Source organism: Chiloscyllium punctatum, chromosome 10 (assembly GCF_047496795.1).
Source record: "Chiloscyllium punctatum isolate Juve2018m chromosome 10, sChiPun1.3, whole genome shotgun sequence".
Lineage (NCBI taxonomy): Eukaryota > Metazoa > Chordata > Chondrichthyes > Orectolobiformes > Hemiscylliidae > Chiloscyllium > Chiloscyllium punctatum.
The window spans coordinates 114,735,530-114,757,731 of NC_092748.1; the positions used below are offsets into that span (position 1 = coordinate 114,735,530).

At 49.7% G+C, this 22,202-nt stretch overlaps 1 protein-coding gene across 1 annotated transcript in view; it reads left to right on the plus strand.

Moving 5' to 3' along the window:
- The first annotated feature begins 857 nt into the window (after positions 1–857).
- desmb (desmin b) overlaps positions 858–22,202 on the plus strand; it is a 41,800-nt gene continuing 20,455 nt past the window's right edge. Inside the window, exons 1-3 of the mRNA XM_072579980.1 lie at positions 858–1,504; positions 18,634–18,694; positions 22,010–22,105. Coding sequence (XP_072436081.1) covers positions 978–1,504; positions 18,634–18,694; positions 22,010–22,105 — 684 coding nt within the window. The 5' untranslated portion in view covers positions 858–977. The remainder of the gene's footprint in view (positions 1,505–18,633; positions 18,695–22,009; positions 22,106–22,202) is intronic.

Here is a 22,202-nt window from a genome sequence, read left to right on the forward strand (position 1 = left end):
GCACTCCCTCAGCACTGACCTTCTGAAAGTGCGGCACTCCCTCAGCACTGACCCTCCAACAGTGTGGCACTCCCTCAGCACTGACCCTCTGACAGTGTGGCACTCCCTCAGCACTGACTCTCTGACAGTGTGGCACTCCCTCAGCACTGACTCTCTGACAGTGTGGTACTCCCTCAGCACTGACCCTCTGACAGTCCAGCACTCCCTCAGTATTGACCCTCCGACAGTGCGGCACTCCCTCAGCACTGACCCTCTGACAGTGTGGCACTCCCTCAGCACTGACTCTCTGACAGTGTGGCACTCCCTCAGCACTGACTCTCTGACAGTGTGGTACTCCCTCAGCACTGACCCTCTGACAGTCCAGCACTCCCTCAGTATTGACCCTCCGACAGTGCGGCACTCCCTCAGCACTGACCCTCTGACAGTGTGGCACTCCCTCAGTATTGACCCTCCGACAGTGTGGCACTCCCTCATATGTGGCATGGTTTACATCCATAATCGAGTGAGTTACAGACTGGAATCTAATCAAGGGGTTCAGAGTGGTTTATATATGGAATAACAGAAACCTGGGAGTGAGTTACAGACTGGAATCTAATTGAATAGATTTAGATGGTTTATATATCGAATAACAGAAGTGTTTATCACTGCTGTCATGTCGAAAACACAACAGCTGATTTATGTACAGCAAGCTCCCACAACCAGCAATGTGACAATGAGTGAATCATCTAATGTTAGTGATGTTGGAGGAAGGAGGGTGGGCTTAAACATTTGCCTGAGATTGATGTTCAGGAATGCCTGTGTGACTCACTGGGCACTAGGACCCAGGAACTGGAAGCAGTGCCACTCAGAGGAACATATTTATAGTGGGCTGGTTGGAGCTGCCGAGTTGTCAGATCAACCGCAGGCAGGGAGGTGAGCAGGGCGAGAACGAGAGGGATAAGAACACAAGGAAGTGAAGAAGATTTGAGACAGACGTCATGGCCTATAGCACCACCAGCACCAGCTCCTACAGGAGAACTTTCGGGGGTAGTGTCCTGGGCTCTCCCCATCTCTCCAGGGCATCCTACACCAGTGGGAGACTGGGCGGAGGGGCATCTAACCTCTCCTCCAGCGTTCACATTTCCAAATCCACCATGCTGCCCTCTTACTCCAGCTACCGGGTCAAGGCGCCATCCCGGGGCTATGAGGTGGTGGACTTCAGTCTGGCCGATGCCCTGAACCAGGAGTTTGTCCAGACGCGCACCAACGAGAAGGCCGAGATGCAGCACCTGAACGACCGCTTTGCCAGCTACATCGAGAAGGTACGCTTCCTAGAGCAGCAGAACAAGGTGCTGGTGGCCGAGGTGAACAGGCTGAAGGGCCAGGAACCCGGCAGGATCAACGATATCTACGAGCAGGAGATGAGGGAGCTCCGGCGCCAGATAGACGCACTGACCAACGAGAAGGTCCGAGTGGAGGTGGAGAGGGATAACCTGGCTGATGACCTGCAGAAGCTCAAACAGAGGTAGGATAGTGAAGTTATGGGGCAGGTAGGACTTGAACCCAGTCCAGAGGTAGGGATGCTCCCACCACATTGCGAGATCGCCCCCCCCCCCCCACCCCCCCATTCCCCTTGAGTAGCTGCTCCCAGCTTTATTCATAGCCAGGCACCTCACCTTTTGCCCTAAATCCAGCCACATCGAGTGCCAATCACCCCTTCCCCATATCCCATGTGACAGCACAGTGGCAGACACTCCGAGTTTGAAGATTGTTAGCTTAACACCAGAAAGGGGAGTGTCCTCTCCAGGCTGGCACTGTCAGAGCTGTGCCATCAGAGGCTGTTGCTATTCCACCCAGGCTACCCTCTCAGATAGACACAGAAATGAGCATGGATTGTCATGATTTTGAAGAGAGCTCTCTCTCTCTCTCCATTGTCCAGGGCAATGTTTACCCCTCATTCAGAAGCACAAAAACAGACCATTTGGTTATTGTCTCACCGTCATTTTGCAATTTGTGGGATCTTGCTGTGCACAAATTGCCTGCTGTCTTTCCTACTTCACAGCAGTGGCTACACTTCAGGGGCTGTGTACTAACTTGGGATATCCTCACCTTGAGAGTCATTTGAGAAGTTTCACTGGTGAGATGGAGAAGGTGTGAGCAACATTAATTCCCCATCCCTAATTGCCCTCCAACAGATTACCACTACCTTCTCAAGGGTAATTAAGGTTAGGAAATAAATACTGAGCGAGCCAGCAGTGTCCACATCCTATAGAATGGTTTTGAGGGGAGCTGTCTCTTGTATTGCTGTAGTCCTGGGAGTGTGGGTAGACTCACAATGCCATCAGGGAGGGAACCCCAGGGAATTCAGCCACACTGAAGGAACGGCGATATATTTCCAAGTCAAGATGGTGAGTGGCTTGGAGGGGAACTTGCAGGGGGGGGTGGGGTCCTCATGTATCTGCTGCCCTTGTCCTTCAAGAGGGTAGAGGTCATGGGTGTGGAAGGTGCTGTCTGAGGAGCCTTGACGCATCGCTGCTGTGTCTCTGATCGATGGTAGACACTGCTGTTACTGTGCACTGGATCGGAGTTCCGTTAAAATACAGGCGTTTCTGTACTTGTGCTGACTCCTGTATATTGAGGCTTTGATGAGCCACAGTGTCTTCAGAAGATTGATCGATGAGTTTTTACAATATTTCATCACAACTAACCCTGAGGCGTTGTGGTCTGACCGTGTCAGGTCACGAGCTGAGACTACACCTGGAAATGCATCATTAATCTCTCCAGGAGCACCCACCGATTCCCTCAGGGAATGGGAATCAGTCACTCAGACCGGGTTTGAAATGCATGACATGATCCACATGGTGGGAGGGAAACACGTCCATATTTATTGGAAAATGTCTGGCCCTTGATATGGAGAATGGACATAACTGAAGCCTCAGATCCGAGAGAGCTGCTCTGGGTTAGCGTGAGAGTCCAGTCTGTGAGGATTATGAACCGTTAGGAGCAGGGACTCGGATTCCGAGTGCGGGGGCGGGGGAATGGAAAAGTAGGAATGAGTTTCTTTGGGCCGGGAAAAAGGATGGGAAAGTACAGGGATCACCGAATGGCAAGAGAGAGAGAGAGAGAAAGAGAGAGATTGGGTGAAAGAGAGCGAGAAACTGGATGAGAGAGAGAGAGGGAGAGACTGGCCTAGTGAGAGAGAGATAGAGGGAGAGACTGAGCTAATGAGAGAGAGAGAGGGAGAGACTGGGCTAGTGAGAAAGAGAGAGAGGGAGTGAGACTGGGCGAGTGAGAGAGAGAGAGGGAGAGACTGGGCTAGTGAGAGGGAGATAGAGGGAGAGACTGAGCTAATGAGAGAGAGAGAGGGAGAGACTGGGCTAGTGAGAGAGAGAGAGAGGGAGTGAGACTGGGTGAGTGAGAGAGAGAGAGAGAGAGAGTCTGGTCTAGTGAGAGGGAGAGAGAGAGACTGGACTAGTAAGAGAGAGATGGAGAGAGACTGGGCTAGTGAGAGAGAGAGATGGAGAGAGACTGGGCTAGTGAGAGAGAGAGAGAGAGAGAGAGACTGGGCTAGTGAGAGAGAGAGAGAGAGAGAGAGAGAGAGACTGGGCTAGTGAGAGAGAGAAAGAGAAAGAGAGATATTGGGCCAGTGAGAGAGAGGAGAGACTGGGCTAATGAGAGAGAGAGAGGGAGAGACTGGGCTAGAGTGAGAGAGAGAGAGAGAGAGAGAGACTGGGCTAGTGAGAGAGAGAGAGAGAGAGACTGGGCTAGTGAGAGAGAGAGAGGGAGAGACTGGGCTAGCGAGAAAGAGAACGGGAGAGACTGGGCTAGAGTGAGAGAGAGAGGGAGAGAGAGAGAGAGACTGGGCTAGTGAGAGAGAGAGAGAGGGAGAGACTAGGCTAGTGAGAGAGAGAGAGAGAGAGACTGGGCTAGTGAGAGAGAGAGAGGGAGAGACTGGGCTAGCGAGAAAGAGAACGGGAGAGACTGGGCTAGAGTGAGAGAGAGAGGGAGAGAGAGAGAGAGACTGGGCTAGTGAGAGAGAGAGAGAGGGAGAGACTAGGCTAGTGAGAGAGAGAGAGAGAGGGAGAGACTGGGCTAGTGAGAGAGAGAGAGAGAGAGAGAGGGAGAGACTAGGCTAGTGTGAGAGAGAGAGAGAGAGAGAGAGAGACTGGGCTAGTGAGAGAGAGAGAGAGAGAGGGAGAGACTGGGCTAGTGAGAGAGAGAGAGGGAGAGAGGGAGAGACTGGGTTAGTGAGAGAGAGAGAGAGAGAGAGAGACTGGGCCAGAGTGAGAGAGAGAGAGGGAGAGACTGGGCTAGTGAGAGAGAGAGAGGGAGAGACTGGGCTAGAGTGAGAGAGAGAGAGGGAGAGACTGGGCTAGTGAGAGAGAGAAAGAGAGACTGAGCTTGTGAGAGAGAGAGAGGGAGAGACTGGGCTAGTGAGAGAGAGAGAGGAGAGACTGGGCTAGTGAGAGAGAGAGAGGAGAGACTGGATTTGTGAGAGAGAGAGGGAGTGACTGGACTAGAGTGAGAGAGAGAGAGGTAAAAACAATGACTGCAGATGCTGGAAACCAGATTCTGGATTAGTGGTGCTGGAAGAGCACAGCAATTCAGGCAGCATCCAAGTAGCTTCGAAATCAACGTTTCGGGCAAAAGCCCTTCATCAGGAATAAAGGCAGTGAGCCTGAAGCGTGGAGAGATAAGTTAGAGGATAGAGAGAGAGGGAGAGACTGGGCTAGTGAGAGAGAGAGAGACTGGGCTAGTGAGTGAGAGAGAGAGAGAGAGAGTCTGGGCTCGTGAGAGAGAGAGAGAGAGACTGTGCTATTGAGAGAGAGAGGACAGGGAGACACTGGGCTAGTGAGAGAGAGAGAGAGAGACTGGGCTAGTGAGAGAGAGGGAGAGGGAGAGACTGGGTTAGTGAGAGAGAGAGAGAGAGACTGAGAGTGACTGGGCTAGTGAGAGAGAGAAAGAGAGACTGGGCTAGCGAGAGAGAGAGAGACTGAGAGTGAGCCAGTGAGTGTGTGTGTGTGTGTGTGTGAGAGAGAGACTGAGTGAGCCAGTGAGTGTGTTTGTGTGTGAGAGAGACTGAGAGTGAGCCAGTGAGTGTGAGTCTGTGTGTGTGCATGTAAGAGAGAGAGAGTGAGCGTAAGCCAGTGAGTGTGAGTCTGTGTGTGTGCATGTGAGAGAGAGAGACTGAGAGTGACTGGGCTAGTGAGAGAGAGAAAGAGAGACTGGGCTAGTGAGAGAGAGAGAGAGACTGGGAGTGAGCCAGTGTGTGTGTGTGTGTGAGAGAGACTGAGAGTGAGCCAGTGAGTGTGAGTCTGTGTGTGTGCATGTGAGAGAGAGAGACTGAGCGTAAGCCAGTGAGTGTGAATCTGTGTGTGTGAAAGAGAGAGAGACTGAGAGTGAGCCAGTGAGTGTGAGTGTGAGAGAGACTGAGAGTGAGCCAGTGAGTGTGAGTGTGAGTGTGTGAGAGCGAGAGACTGAGAGTGAGCCAGTGAGTGTGTGTGTGAGAGAGACTGAGAGTGAGCCAGTGAGTGTGAGTGTGAGTGTGTGAGAGCGAGAGACTGAGAGTGAGCCAGTGAGTGTGTGTGAGTGTGTGTGTGAGAGAGACTGAGAGTGAGCCAGTGAGTGTGAGTGTGAGTGTGTGAGAGCGAGAGACTGAGAGTGAGCCTGTGAGTGTGTGTGTGAGAGAGAGACTGAGAGTGAGCCAGTGAGTGTGAGTCTGTGTGTGTGCATGTGAGAGAGAGAGACTGAGCGTAAGCCAGTGAGTGTGAATCTGTGTGTGTGAAAGAGAGAGAGACTGAGAGTGAGCCAGTGAGTGTGTGTGTGTGAGAGACTGAGAGTGAGCCAGTGAGTGTGAGTGTGTGAGAGCGAGAGACTGAGAGTGAGCCAGTGAGTGTGTGTGAGTGTGTGTGTGAGAGAGACTGAGAGTGAGCCAGTGAGTGTGAGTGTGAGTGTGTGAGAGCGAGAGACTGAGAGTGAGCCTGTGAGTGTGTGTGTGAGAGAGAGACTGAGAGTGAGCCAGTGAGAGTCAGTGTGAGTGTGAGTATGTGAGAGACTGAGAGTGAGCCTGTGAGAGTGAGTGTGAGTGTCAGTGTGTGAGAGACTGAGAGTGTGAGTGTGTGAGAGACTGAGAGTGAGCCAGTAAGTGTGAGTGTGTGAGAGACTGAGAGTGAGCCTGTGAGTGTGTGTGTGTGTGTGAGAGAGAGACTGAGAGTGAGCCTGTGAGTGTGAGTGTGTGAGAGAGAGACTGAGAGTGAGCCTGTGAGTGTGAGTGTGTGTGAGAGAGACTGAGAGTGAGCCTGTGAGTGTGTGTGAGAGAGACTGAGAGTGAGCCAGTGAGAGTGAGTGTGAGTGTGAGTATGTGAGAGACTGAGAGTGAGCCTGTGAGTGTGAGTGTGTGTGAGAGAGACTGAGAGTGAGCCAGTGAGAGTGAGTGTGAGTGTGATTGTGTGAGAGACTGAGTGTGAGCCTGTGAGTGTGTTTGATTGGAGATTGCGATCGGATCCAGTTTCTGACTGCAGCTGCTTTTTGCCACTGATCATTCGTTAAAAATAACCAGAGTAAATGTGAAAGATGTTGCTGTCACTGGAACCAAGTCAAACACTTGGCAGTAAGTCTCACTCTGTAATTTAATCAGTCTTTGATGTAGCGGCCGGTTAATTAAATTTCAGCTCGTTCCCACTGGGCACCCTGTTGCAGGTCTGACCTTGGCTGTGTGCATGTTAGACACAATGATCAGGTGGGGTCTCTCCGAAACACAGGGAAGGACCTGTGATTCCTGGGGCCTGAAACGGGCTCTACCGTGGAAGGCGAGAGAGGTCTTGTGGTTCAGTGGTAGGATCCCTACCTCTGAGTCTGGAGGCCTGGGTACAAGTCCACCAGCTCCAGAGGTATGTAATAACACAAGCGGTGAATTAGCTGAACTCCTTCCAATCCAACTCTCTTCGGAATCCCTGAGAAAGCGAGGACTGCAGATCGGAGTCCAAAAGTGTGGCACTGGAAAAGCACAGCTGGTCAGGCAGCATCTGAGGAGCAGGAGAGCCAGCGTTTTGGGCAGGAGCGCTTCATCAGGAATGTGGGGGATGGCCCAAGGGGGCTGAGAGATAAATAGGAGGGGGTGCGGCTGGGGGGAAGGTAAATGGGAATGTGATAGGTAGGTGAAGGTGAGGATAAAAGTGGATAAAGGAGGATAAATCTCCAATCAAACACACTCACTGGCTCATTCTCAATCTCTCTCTCACACACACACACTCCCTAACTCACTCTCAGTCTCTCTCTCACACACACACACTCCCTAACTCACTCTCAGTCTCTCTCACACACACACTCCCTAACTCACTCTCAGTCTCTCTCTCTCTCTCACACACACACACTCCCTAACTCACTCTCAGTCTCTCTCTCACACACACACACTCCCTAACTCACTCTCAGTCTCTCTCTCACACACACACACTCCCTAACTCACTCTCAGTCTCTCTCACACACACACTCCCTAACTCACTCTCAGTCTCTCTCACACACACACACACTCCCTAACTCACTCTCAGTCTCTCTCTCTCACACACACACACTCCCTAACTCGCTCTCAGTCTCTCTAACACACACACACTCCCTAACTCACTCTCAGTCTCTCTCACACACACACTCCCTAACTCACTCTCAGTCTCTCTCACACACACACACTCCCTAACTCACTCTCAGTCTCTCTCTCTCACACACACACACTCCCTAACTCGCTCTCAGTCTCTCACACACACACTCCCTAACTCACTCTCAGTCTCTCTCTCTCTCACACACACACTCCCTAACTCACTCTCAGTCTCTCTCACACACACACACACACTCCCTAACTCACTCTCAGTCTCTCACACACACACTCCCTAACTCACTCTCAGTCTCTCTCACACACACACACACTCCCTAACTCACTCTCAGTCTCTCTCACACACACACACACTCACTAACTCACTCTCAGTCTCTCACACACATACACTCCCTAACTCACTCTCAGTCTCTCACACACATACTCCCTAACTCACTCTCAGTCTCTCACACACACACACACTCACTAACTCACTCTCAGTCTCTCTCTCACACACACACACACTGGCTCTGACAGGTAGGACTGATCCTCTGAATTTAATCCCCTCCATTGTGAGCCAGACCCCCAGTTGCCTGCACCCCTGAGCTCTCGAATTTCCTGTTTTAACCTCTCTGCCTCTTCATTTCTCTCTCTCGACCTCAATTATCCCTCTCGCTCTCTCTCTCTCTTTCCTTCCCTCTCTTGTCCGTCAATGTGTTCCTATAAACCTAGCTCTGTAACTATCAATTTGTCTGAACGTCTTCTCCTGTAGCTTGGTATTAAATTTTGTCTGACAATCAATCGTTGCTTAAAAAACGCCTCGAGATATTTTACTGCCTCTAAATGCACAATGTTGTCGTGATCCAGTAAAAAGTCCTTCCTGGAGATTGCTCCCTAAGGATATTGTGGGTCGACCTATAGCACAGTTCAAGAAGGCAGCTCATCCCCCCCTTCTCAAGGGGCAACTAGGGACGGATAAATACTGGGCCCAACCATGTCCCAAAGGAGAGTTTAAAAACCAATATCTTGTGATTCTGAAACAGCCATGACGATACAATTCCCAGAGTTGGAATGCAACTCCTACCCCATGTATCCAGGGATCCTGGCTCACTGTTGGGATTGTCTCACCTCCCTGAGATCCTCACTCTGTGCCAGCTCTCCCCGCTCCCCCCCACTTCCCAAAGGCAAGACGGTGACAGCTGTGGGAACATCATTGCTTTAATAATCATGAGGCTAAGCTCCAGGGTCACGGATTTGAATCCCACTGCAGCAGCTGGATCACTCTGAAATAAACTCATCATACCAGGAATATGGAGCTAGCGTCAGTAATGATGACCATGGCAACCATCGGCGATTGTTGTGAAAAGCCCTATTTGGGTCATTAATGTCCTTGAGGGAAGGAAATCTCCCAGCCCAACCTGGTCTGGCCTACACGTGACTCCAGACCCACAGCTATGGTCTAGCTGCCTCTGAAATAGCCTCCCAGATGGGAAAACCAGTAGCAGTTGAGATTGACTGGTCTGACTCAGCCGTATACCTCAGGACAGTTTTTTTATTGCTTCTCTGATGCGCTGAGGGGGTGGTGGCTCACCTGTGGCTTCCAAAACTGGAATGGGAGCATTGCCTCCAGTGGAAACGTTGGCAGGGCTGTGGGGGAAGAGAGGGGCTTTACTCCATGCTGTCCCTATCCTGGGAGGGTTTGATGGGGACAGTGTAGAGGGAGCTTTACTCTGTATCTAACCCGTGCTGTCCCTAACCTGGGAGGGTTTGATGGGGACAGTGTAGAGGGAGCTTTACTCTGTATCTAACCCCGTGCTGTCCCTATCCTGGGAGTGTTTGATGGGGACAGTGTAGAGGAAGCTTTACTCTGTATCTAACCCCGTGCTGTCCCTATCCTGGGAGTGTTTGATGGGGACAGAGTAGAGGAGCTTTACTCTGTATCTAACCCCATGCTGTCCCTATCCTGGGAGTGTTTGATGGGGACAGTGTAGAGGGAGCTTGACTCTGTATCTAACCCCGTGCTGTCCCTGTCTTGGGACAGTTTGATGGGGACAGTGTAGAGAGAGCTTTACTCTGTATCTAACCCCGTGCTGTCCCTGTCTTGGGATAGTTTGATGGGGACAGTGTAGAGGGAGCTTGACTCTGTATCTAACCCCATGCTGTCCCTATCTTGGGAGTGTTTGATGGGGAGAGTGTAGAGAGAGCTTTACTCTGTATCTAACCCCATGCTGTCCCTGTCCTGGGACAGTTTAATGGGGACTGTAGTGAACGAACTTTACTTTCAGTTTAACAGAGTAGAGAGAGCACTGCTGCCAATGACAGTCCGTGTATCAGATGTGACTCCTGTAATTGTATCTGAGCAAGATAAAGCACTATCCCGAGGTGACAGCTCAGTGATGAAAGGGAATGTATTTTGTCTGATATCTGTCCACAAACGGATCTTCCTCCCCCCCTCTGCAGCACTTGTCCTTGGGAGAAAATGTGCGATTATTTTAAGTCAGGCCGTTTAAAGCTTTCCATACCATGTTGTTGACCATAAATGGAGAAATGGATGGAGCGAAGGAGGGGGGAGGGGGGAAAATGAGTGTCAAATGATTCCTTCAAGTAACTTGCAAACAATCCACCAGGCTGACTGACTAAGAAACAAAGCTGGAAGGGTAACAGATCCGGAGTTTATATTTCAGTTAATTTGGAGAATACCTACAATGTGAAAGTAGGCCATTTGGCCCATTGATTCCATACTATCCCTCCAAGGGGCTTCCCTCCCTATCTTTGTAACCCTCCACTCCCTACAGCCAACCCACACATCCTTGAACACTGTGGGCACTTTAGCACGGCCAATTCACCTGACCTGCACATCTTTGGATTGTGGGAGGAAACCGGAGCACCCGGAAGAAACCCACGCAGACACGGGGAGAACATGCAAACTCCACACAGTCAGTCGCCCGAGGCTGGAATCGAACCCAGTTCCCTGGTGCTGTGAGGCAGCAGTGCTAACCACTGACCAACCTTGTAAACCTTCAGCAGAAGCATGACTTTGGTATAATAATACTTCCCTTCCCTCTTGAGATCATTGTCCAGTATCAGTCTGGGGTGAGAGGTTAGGGGTTAGGGTCACGGGGGGTGTTGGGGGGTGGAGGAGGGGGGGAAATGACAATTTTGCCAATATTTAGTCAACACCGCAATTGTGTTGGTTGTATCTCAGGGAGAAGTGGAACCAGAAAGCTGTGTGTTTGAGTCACACTTTAGAGACCTGAAGGAGGTGACGCTGAGGGAGTGCTGTACTGGCAGCGAGATATTAAACCGAGGCCCCTTGTCCCTCTGCTGTAAGTTTCCCATTGACACCATTTTGGGGGAGAATCGAGGATTTCACTTTAGACCAGAACAGCACGGTCCCCCGATCAATACCAACCAATACAAACAGCTCCACACTGTGGGATCTTGCTGTGTGAAAAATGGCTGCTACATTCCCTACATTGAGGACACTTGAGGAGAGTGGGAGCACATACAGGGTAGGAGCTCATTAACTGTAATGTGGTTCCGGGGATATCCTCCTCACTCTGTGCAGGATGCTATGTAAATGCAAGTTGTATCACAGGAAGTTGATAAACTTTTGCACCCCCCCCCCCCCAACACTTGAGGTGGGAGTAGGGCCACTCATGGTGGTCTCAATAGTAATTCCCAATGTTGCGTCAGCCCCTAAGCCACTTTCACCCCATGGGGAGGGTCTGGAGGTGACCGTGATGGGTGGGTGGGTTACAAAGACCAGAGGATTCCGCCATTTTGCATTGGGGATTGGGAGTGGGAAGGCTGGGTGGGTGCAGGGATTGGGGGCAGTGGGTGCAGGGGTTTGTGGGGGATATGTATAATTTGACTGTTTGTCCAAATATCAGGCAGGAATTCCCAACTGGATCAGGGTGAGTGTGGGTCGACCAGGCTTCCTCCTCTTGAATGGTAGAGCAGGCTTGAAGGGCCAAACGGCCTACTCGTAGCTTCTCTGTGTCTTGTGAGATGAGTTGAGGCTGAGGTTGCTTTCTCTGGTGCTCAGATGTTTGGAAGAATCGGGTCTGCTCCCGGTCTGGGAGTAACCGGGCCGACAGTATATCACGCTGATGACTGCATGACCCAAAATGGTCCAGGAACTGGTTCCTGGAGAGCAGCTCTGTAAAACAATATCAGGCCTGTCTGCATTACTGCCTCATCTGCTTCCTTAGCAACAGATACAATTACAACAGCTTACGTTTCTGGAACGAGAGCTGGGTTGGGCCTTGCGGCCCCAGAAGCCTCCTCTATCGCCCATTCAGATCATTGCCAACCTCTCCATCTCCACCCCTCACTTTTCCCATCCTCTCCATTCCCTCTTTGCCCACCCTCTCCATTCCCTCCCCTTTTCCCACCCTCTCCATCGCCTCCCCTCATTCCCTTCGGTTCTCTCAGGTAACAAAAACCCCTCGACCACACAATTCCAAACGGACAGGCTGGGACAATGTGAATGGTTGAATTTTGACACTAGGTCATATTAAGAGATAATAGGACAGGCGAGCTAAAACTGGGTCAAAGCAGTCAGAGTCATAGAGATGTACAGCACAGAAACAGACCCTTCGGTCCAACTCATCCATACCAACCAGATATCCCAGTCCAATCTAGTCCCACCTGCCAGCACCCGGCCCATATCCCTCCAAACCCTTCCTATTCATATACCCATCCAAATGCCTCTTAAATGTTGCAATTGTACCAGCCTCCACCACTTCCTCTGGCAGCTCATTCCATACACGCACCACCCTCTGTGTGAAAACTTTGCCCCTTAGATCTCTTTTATATCTTTCCCCTCTCACCCTAAACCTATGCCCTCTAGTTCAGGATTCCCCAACCCCAGGGAAAAGACCTTGTCTATTTACCGTATCCATGACCCTCTTAATTTTGTAAACCTCTATAAGGTCACCCCTCAGCCTGCAACGCTCCAGGGAAAACAGCCCCAGCCTGTTCAGCCTCTCCCTATAGCTCAAACCCTCCAACCCTGGCAACATCCTTGTAAACCTTTTCTGAACCCTTTCAAGTTTCACAACATCTTTCCGATAGGAAGGAGACCAGAATTGTACGCAATACTCCAACAGTGGCCTAACCAATGTCCTGTAGAGCTGTAAGAACGATAAAGATGTGAAGAGGTGGGAGCACCGAGTCCCAGAGATCAGGCACCAACCAGTGAGAGACTCAGCAGCTAATGGTGGAGTTATTAACATCAGGAATGGACACAGGGCCATCAGGAATGGACACAGGGCCATCAGGAATGGACACAGGGCCATCAGGAATAGACACAGGGCCATCAGGAATGGACACAGGGCCATTAGGAATGGACACAGGGCCATCAGGAATGAACACAGGGCCACATAGGGAGGAGATTTCAGTTCAATTCTTCTGTCACCGTTGCTCCCTGCGCCCCTGTTTCCACATTTTCTTTAAAGTGATGCACTAATGAGGCAAGGGCAATCAGAGAAAGTGATTCTCATCCAGTGAGTAGTTAGGGTCTGGAATGTTCTATTTGGGGTGTGGGGGAGGTAGCTTCCATGAGGGAGGTCGAAGAGGGTTTGTTTCGCTCTCTTTGGACTGGCTTCTTCTCTGGGAGGATTGTGAGTCTTCGGAACTCCCTGTTCCAGAGAGGAGAGGGGTCAGAGTCCTTGTGTACATTTAGCAGTGTGCAAGGATATGACAAAAAGGCAGGAGATAGGCACTCAATAATGAAGCAGTGTCGGAATGATGGGCCAAATGGCCTCCTCCAGTATCGGAATGATTCTGTGATTCTGACTCTGTGAATCCGAGTCTCTGTTCTCACACTTCCTAACTCACAAGCAGGTCTCTAACCCCTTCAACTGTTGTGTTCACTGATTACACTGGGGCCCAGTCCCTGTTACACGGCCGTAGTCCTGGACGGTGGGAATCAATTCCCAGTGAACTTATGCATTTCAATCGCAGCTGCTGGGTTGCATATAGACTGTCAGATTGTCCTGCCACATGTCTGAAGGTGACTGAGTTGAGCTCAGAAGCAGACAGGAGCCATCGTTTTATTATTAGCACCACTGAGTACAAAAATAAAGAAGTTGTTTCGAAACATTTACAAGTGCCTGCTGATGGATTATTGTTTAAATCTGGATGCCAAACTTCAGGCAGTAGATGTCCAGATCTTGGTGAGGGAACAGAGGAGATGATTGGGAGGCTCTACAATGGAGAGGGAGGTCAGTAGATGGGGAGCTGGAAAAGTACAGCGGGTCAGACAGCAGCCGAGGAGCAGGAGAGTCAGAATCAAGGGCTTTGTCCTGAAACGTTGACTTTCCTGCCACACGGACGCTGCCTGACCTGCTGTGCTTTTCCAGCTCCACATCCACTGACTCTGGCTTCCAGCATCTGCTGTCTCCAGAATATAAAATGGGAACCGTGCTGAGGGAACTCAGATGTGCAGAGTTGTCTCAGAGTAAAGGGGGCGCCCATTTAAAATGGAGTGGAGGAAGAATTTCTTCTCTCAGAGGATTGGGAGTCTCTGATACGGAGCTCTGTGGGGGCAGAGTCCTTGTGTATATTTAAGGCTGAGATCGATAGATTTTCAATCAGTCGGGGAATCGAGGGTTACAGGGAAAGGGCAGGAATGTCAGATCAGACATGATCCTATTGAAGGATGGAGCAGGCCGGAGGAGCTGAATGGTCTACTCCCGATCCTATTTCTCACGGATGGGGAAGGTGACGCTGATCTTCCTGGAGCAGGGAAGGTGAAGGGGAGATTAAGCAGAGGGGTTTTGATGGATGGAGGAAGTGGATTCCATGAGGGAAGACAATCAGCAGAATGAAGAGAAATCGGAATGCGCTGCTGAGACAGGGCGGTGGAAGCATATTCAACAGGAAAGTTCCAAAGGGATTTGGATAAATAGATGAAGGAGAAGATTTTGCAGAAACCGTGTTTGGGAATGAGCAGGGGAGTGGGACTCTCTTACACACAATGGTTGTGTAAAACTGATGCCTCTTACCCACCTCCTGCTTTGCTCAGTTCCCCCTCTGTTTAGGAGCCAGGGTTGATGTGGGATCAAAATCTCACCTCGGAATTAGACACACGCAGAATTCTGCATCCTGTCTGTCATAGAGTCAGAGATGTACAGCATGGAAACAGACCCTTTGGTCCAACCCGTCCATACCAACCAGATATAGTTCCCTGACTGCAGATATGAGGAAAAGCAGGGAAATTCTCCTCATGTCCGAACAATATTTATCCCATTATCACTTCACTGCGCCATGTGACAGCTCATTCACTCTTTGCAGGAACTTTTCAATGTCTTTTTTATTCATTTGTGGGCATCGCTGGCTGGGCCCAGTATTTATTGCCCGTCCCTAGTTGCCCCTTGAGAAGGTGGGACTGAGCTGCCTTCTTGCACCGCTGCAGTTCATGTGCTGTAGGTTGACCCACAATGCCTTCAGGGAGGGAATTCCAGGATTCTGACCCAGTGACAGTGAAGGAACAGCGATATATTTCCAAGTCAGGATGGTGACTGGCTTGGGGGGGGGGGGTTCTTGCTAGGGTTGGTGTTCCCATGTGTCTGCTGTCCCTGTCCTTCAGGGTGGAAGTGACCATGGGTTTGGAGGGTGCTGTCTGAGGATCTTTCTGCAGTGGGTCTTGTAGATAGCGCACACTGATGCCACTGTGCATCAGTGGTGGAGGGAGTGGGTGTTTGTGGATGTGGTGCCAATCAAGCGGCTGCTTTGTCCTGGATGGTGTTGAGCTTCTTGAGTGTTGTTGGAGCTGTCCCCATCCAGGGCAAGTGGGGAGTATTCCATCACACTCCTGACTTGTGCCTTATAGATGGTTAGCAGGGATGATCCAGGTAATTATAGACCGGTCAGCCTGGTTGTCAGAGGTAGGGAAGCTGCTGGAGAAGATACTAAAGGATAATATCTATTCCCATTTGGAAGAAAATGGGCTTCTCAGTGATAAGCAACATGGATTAGTGCAGGGAAGGTCATGTCTTACCCACTTAATAGAATTCTTTGAGGAAATGACAAAGTTGATTGATGAGGGAAGGGCTGTAGATGTCTTTTACATGGACTTCAGTAAGGCATTTGATAAGGTTCCCCATGGTAGGCTGATGGAGAATGTGAAGTCACATGGGGTCCAGAGTGTACGAGCTAGATGGATAGAGAACTGGCTGGGCAATAGGAGACAGAGAGTAGTCGTAGAAGGGAGCTTCTCAAAATGGAGACCTGTGACCAGTGGTGTTCCACAGGGATCTATGTTGGGGGACACTGTTGTTTGTGATATTAGATTAGATTACTTTACAGTGTGGAAACAGGCCCTTTGGCCCAACAAGTCCACACCGACCCGCCAAAGCGCAACCCACCCATTCCCCTACATTTACCCCTTTACCTAACACTACGGGCAATTTAGCATGGCCAATTCACCTGGCCCGTACATCTTTGGACCGTGGGAGGAAACCAGAGCACCCGAAGGAAACCCACACAGACACGGGGAGAATGTGCAAACTCCACACAGACAGTCGCCTGAGTCAGGAATTGAACCCGGGTCTCTGGCGCTGGGAGGCAGCAGTGCTAACCACTGTGCCACCGTGCCACATAAATAAACCTGGAGGAAGGTAGAGGTGGTCTGATTAGCAATTTTTGCAGATGACACTAAAATTGATGGAGTAGCAGATAGTGAAGGGGATTGTTAGAGAATGCAGCAGAATATAGATAGATTGGAGAGTTAGGCAGAGAAAAGGCAGATGGAGTTCACTCCAGGCAAATGCGAGGTGATGCATTTTGGAAGATCCAATTCAAGAGCGAACTATACAGTAAATGGAAAAGCCATGAGGGGGAACCTGACTGAGGTCTACAAAATCATGAGAGGTATAGACATGGTGGATAACAAGAAGCTTTTTCCCAGAATGGGGGATTCAGTTACGAGGGGTCATGTGTTCAAGGAGAGAGGGGAAAAGTTTAAGGGAAATATGTGTGTAAAGTTCTTTATGCAGAGGGTGGTGGGTGGCTGGAACATGTTGCCAGCGGAGATGGTAGAGGTGGGCATGATGGCGTCATTGAAGATGTATCTAGACAGATACATGAATGGGCAGGGAGCAGAGGGATACAGATCCTTGGAAAATAGGAACCAGGTTTAGAAAGAGGATCTGGATCGGCGCAGGGCCTCTTCCTGTGCTGTAATGTTCTTTGCTCTTTGAATTATTATCTCTCGCAGTATTAAGTCGAACACAGAAGCTCTCACAAACAGTAAGAGGAATATCCGACTAATTTGGTTCAGAGATTTTAATGAAAGGATGAGAAAAAAACAGGGAGAGCTCCCCTTGCCTTTGTTTAAAAACATGCCACAGGAACTTTCAAAACTGGAGAAAGAATCTGACCCTTATGGTGGGGCTGGGGGAGTGGGGGGGGCATCTCTGACAGATCAGCACTCCTTCAGTACTGCTCAGGAATGATCCAGTTCGACGTGTCACAGTCTCGGGAATCGGATCATTTACGACTGAGATAGGAGAGGACGCTGCCCATTGATCCAGGGCTGACTAGCTGAGGAGACTGGAAAAAATGGAGGGTTCCACCAACTGGGCCTATAGTTAGAAAGACGAATCTATGTCAGAGACCTCAAGCAGCTGGGGCGAGAGCAAATTTAGTGCGAGAACAGCTGAGAACAAACGTAAAAATAGCAGCAACGTCAAGGGCATGCAGGACTTAAAATAACAAATTCCAATTGCAAGAGGAGGTTAGCAAATGGATGCTCACCAAAAATAACTGCACATGGCCGCCTCAAGGATCAGGGGTTGGGTAGGACCTCCAGCAAAGAGTAGGATGGGGCCTAGTAGGGTGACCCTATAAAAGGATAAAGTGAGGCCCAGGACAAAGGCAGATGACTAGAGGAGGTTAAGGTAGAGGGTGAGGCCTGGGTCAAGCAGGTCAAGTGAGGCCTGGCATAAAGGAAGGAAAAACTGAAACAAAGGCATAAGTTGAGGCCGACTGTTAAGGTAAGGCCTAATGCAAAAGATAGGGTGAGACCTAGTATGGAAAGGCCTGTAGTACATGAGGGATAGAGTGACCCCAAGGGTAAGGGGTATGCTGAGGCCTAGAGGCTATTTGGCAGTGGAGTGAGGCCTGGGATAAGGGGCAGGGATTTGAGGCCTGGGAGGTTGAGGCCTAGGGCAAGGGAGATGGTGATGCTGTGGACAATCAAGAGGAATAGTGGGGGCAAGGGATAGGGTTGAGTTTTGGATGATGAGGCCAGTTGGAGAAGGGAAGGAGACCTATAGAGTGATACCCAAGGGATAGGTCAAGGATCAGGAAAATATCGAGTGAGATTTAAGACAAGCGGATAAGCTAGATCTCGAACAAGATGAAAAAGGAGCAATTCTTGGTGAAGTAACTCCAACAGGCCGGTATCCCATCACCAAATCACCCTTAATTTACACGGGGAGACTGATCCTTTTTCCTCAGGGCCAGCTCTCAGAGTGAACTGAACCTCTGACCCTCCTGTTTATATCTGTCAGCCAGGGCTCCCTAATTGGGCCAGGTTAACAGCCCCAATCAGGGAACTCACATTCTGTGACAATAGACAATAGACAATAGATGTAGGAGTAGGCCATTCTGCCCTTTGAGCCAGCACCACCATTCATTATGATCATGGTTGATCATCCACAATCAGTATCCTGTTCCTGCCTTATCCCCATAACCCTTGATTCCACTATCTCTAAGAGCTCTATCCAACTCTTTCTTGAAAGTATCCAGAGACTTGGCCTCCACTGCCCTCTGGGGCAGAGCATTCCATACACCCACCACTCTCTGGGTGAAAAGGTTTCTTCTCAACTCTGTCCTAAATGGCCGACCCCTTATTTTTAAACTGTCCACTTGGCTGACCTCATTACAATCACTGCACTTGGTCAGATTATTGTGCTCAGGACAGTGTGGGAGACTCGGTTGAGTTGATCACTCACCCAGATTAACACCAAAGACGGGAGGAAAGCCATTCGAAAGAAACAATGTGTAAAGTCAACATATGATTGAGATGGAGATCAATGAGCTTTACCCTTTCCTCACAGGTTACAAGATGAAATCCAACTGAAGGAGGAAGCTGAAAATAATCTGGCTGCTTTCCGACATGTAAGTCCTGTATTCTGATCACAGAATAATCCCAGAAGGAGGTTAACAAAAAGGAGTTTTTTAGAACTTACTTCAAACTCTTCAGCTTACTGATTGTTAAGTAGTTTCAGCAATGGGGAGAAAAGAGATTTGGACTGTCACAGAATCACCCAGTCAGGTACTGAAGAGACTGCTCTTTTTCTGATTGGCTGCTGGGGGGAGGCAAGGAAGCACCAATGGCAGGGAATGTTGGGACATGGTGGGTAACCATTCCAGGGACCTTGTGGTATTATTGACCCTGGCAACGTTCTGGAATCTGTCAGACGGTGAAGTTTGAATTCAAAGTGAAAAGAAATCTGGGGCCAAGAGATCAATAATGGCCATGATACCATTGTTGTCAAAAACCCATCTGGTTCACACCTTTAGATTAGATTCCCTACAGTGTGGAAACAGGCCCTTCAGCCCAACAAGTCCACACTGACCCTCCGAAGAGTAACCCACCCAGACCCATTTCCCTACAATTACCTCTGACTAATGCAGCTAACACTATGGGCAATTTCCCACGGCCAATCCACCCTGACCTGCACACCTTTGGACTGTGGGAGTAAACCAGAACACCCGGAGGAAACCCACGCAGACACGGGGAGAATGTGCAAACTCCACACAGATAGTCGTGTGAGACTGGAATCGAATCCAGGTCTCTGGCGTGGTAAGGCAACAGTATTAACCACAGAGCCACCATGCTGCCCTTTGTGGCATTGACTGAGGAACAGTCACAACTGAGGTTCCCAGCTAAAAGCTCTCATTCCAATCCCAAACAGGTGGCAAATAAATTCAGTTCATAAATCTGGAATTTTCGTTTACGAGGAAGAATTTGTTATAGTCCTTAGGGCTAAAGGGATTAAAGAATACAGGGAGAAAGCAGGAACAGGGAACTGAGTTGGATGTTCGGACATGATCATATTGATAAAAGTTCACAAATATTTTGTTAGGCCACATTTCGAATATTGTGTTTTGGGAAGGATGTAGAGGATTTGGAGAGGGTGCAGAAGAGGTTTCCCAGGATGCTGCCTGGATTGGAGGGTATTAGCTACAAGGAAAGGGTGGATAAACACGGATTGTCTTCACTAGAGCTTGGAAACTGAGGGGCATCCTGATAGAAGTCTGTAACATTATGAGAGGCCCAGGTAGGGCGGAGAGTCAGAGTCTTTTTCCCAGGGTGGGAATGTCAAATACTTGGGGACGTAGGTTTAAGGTGAGAGGGGAAAGGTTTAAGGGGGATGTGTGAGGCAAGTGTTTTTATACAGAGGGTGGTAGGTGTCTGGAACTTAGGGGAGGTGGGCGAAGCAAATACAATAGCAACGGTCAAGAAACATTATACAGATGCAGGAACAGGCGGGGAATAGAGGGATACGGACCATGTGCAAGAAGCTGGGATTAGTTTGGAATGGCATCATTGTTTGCACAGACGTGGCCTGTTCCTGTGCTGTACTGTTCTATGAATGGCAGAGCAGGTTTGAAGGGCTGAATGGCCTCCTCCTATCCTCTATGTTTGTGTGAATTGAAAGTAAGTACTTCTCTAAAGGGATGCCATGGTGGCTCAGTGGTTAGCACTGCTGCCTCACAGCACTAGGGTCCCAAGTTCAACTCCAGCCTTGGACAACTGTCTGTGTGGAGTTTGCACATTCTCCCCGCGTCTGTGTGGGTTGCCTCTGGGTGGTCTGGTTTCCTCCCACAGTCCAAAGATGTGCAAGTTAGGTGAATTGGCCATGGGCAATTGTCCATAGTGTTAGGTGCATTAGTCAGAGGGGAATGGGTCTGGGTGGGTTACTCTTCGGAGGGCTAGTGTGGACTTGTTGGGCCGAAGGGCCTGTTTCCACACTGTAGAGAACCTAATCTAAACCCTGGGCTCTGTTGCAGTGGGGGAGCTGCATTCTTGACAAAATGTAGCAAAGAAAGGTTTTGGAAGATGGATTTTGTTGCATAACACTCAGTCTGGTGAGGATAAAGCAAGGCAGCACCTCTCTGAGCCGTCTGCGCCCTCCTCTAATTCCCGGCACAGAGCATCCTAATTTAAGGATCCTCCCACTTTCCTGTGTTATATTTGGAAGTCAACATTCTAAATTAAACTCCATCTGCCACTCCTTGGCCCATCTGGTCCAGATCCTGTTGTAATCTGAGGTGACCCTCTTCGCTGTCCACTACACCTCCAATTTTGGTGTCATCTGCAAACTTGCTAACTGTACCTCTTATGCTCACATCCAAATCATTTGTGTAAGTGATGAAAAGCAGTGGACCCAGCACCGATCCTTGTGGCACTCCACTGGTCACAGACCTCCAGTCTGAAAAACAACCCTCCACCACCACCCTCTGTCTTCTACCTTTGAGCCAGTTCTGTATCCAAATGGCTAGTTCTCCCTGTATTCCATGAGATCTAACCTTGCTAATCAGTCTCCCATGGGGAACCTTGTTGAACGCCTTACTGAAGTCCATATAGATCACATCTACTGCTCTGCCCTCATCAATCCTCTTTGTTACTTCTTCAAAAATTTTTGCCAGGTTAGTGAGACATGATTTCCCACGCACAAAGCCATGTTGACTATAGATAGGATAGTGAAGAAGGCGTTTGGTATGCTTTCCTTTATTGGTCAGAGTATTGAGTACAGGAGTTGGGAGGTCATGTTGCGGCTGTACAGGACATTGGTTATGGAATACTGTGTGCATTACTGGTCTCCCTCTTATAGGAAGGATGTTGTGAAATCTGAAAGGGTTCAGAAAACATTTGTAAGGTTGTTGCCAGGGTTGGAGGGTTTGAGCTACAGGGAGAGGCTGAACAGGCTGGGGCTGTTTTCCCTGGAGCATCGGAGGCTGAGGGGTGACCTTATAGAGGTTTATAAAATTATGAGGGGCATGGATAAGATAAATAGACAAAGTCTTTTCCCTGGGGTCAGGGAGTCCAGAACTAGAGGGCATAAGTTTAGGGTGAGAGGGAAAAGATATTAAAGGGACCTAAGGGGCAACTTTTTCACGCAGAGGGTGGTACATGTATGGAATGAGCTGCCAGAGGATGTGCTGGAGGCTGGTACAATTGCAACATTTAAGAGACATTTGGATGGGTATATGAATAGGAAGGGTTTAGAGGGATATGGGCCGGGTGCTGGCAGGTGGGACGAGATTGGGTTGGGATATCTGGTCAGCATGGACGGGTTGGACCGAAGGATCTGTTTCTGTGCTCTACATCTCTATGACCCCATCAGGGCAGTCGGGATAATCTCACTGTGTAAGGGACCAGTTGGAAAACCTCACGGCCACAGCAGCTTTTCTTTCTGCTTCTAGGACGTCGATGCAGCCACCCTCGCTCGCCTGGATCTCGAGCGAAGGATTGAGGCCCTCCAGGAGGAGATTGCATTCCTCAAGAAAGTCCATGAGGAGGTGAGTCACCGGCAAAGCCCCTTCCTCAAACACATCTCCTCCATTCTCCAACCGGCTTCCCAGATACAAAGCAAAGTTCCCATCAAACCCTCCCAGG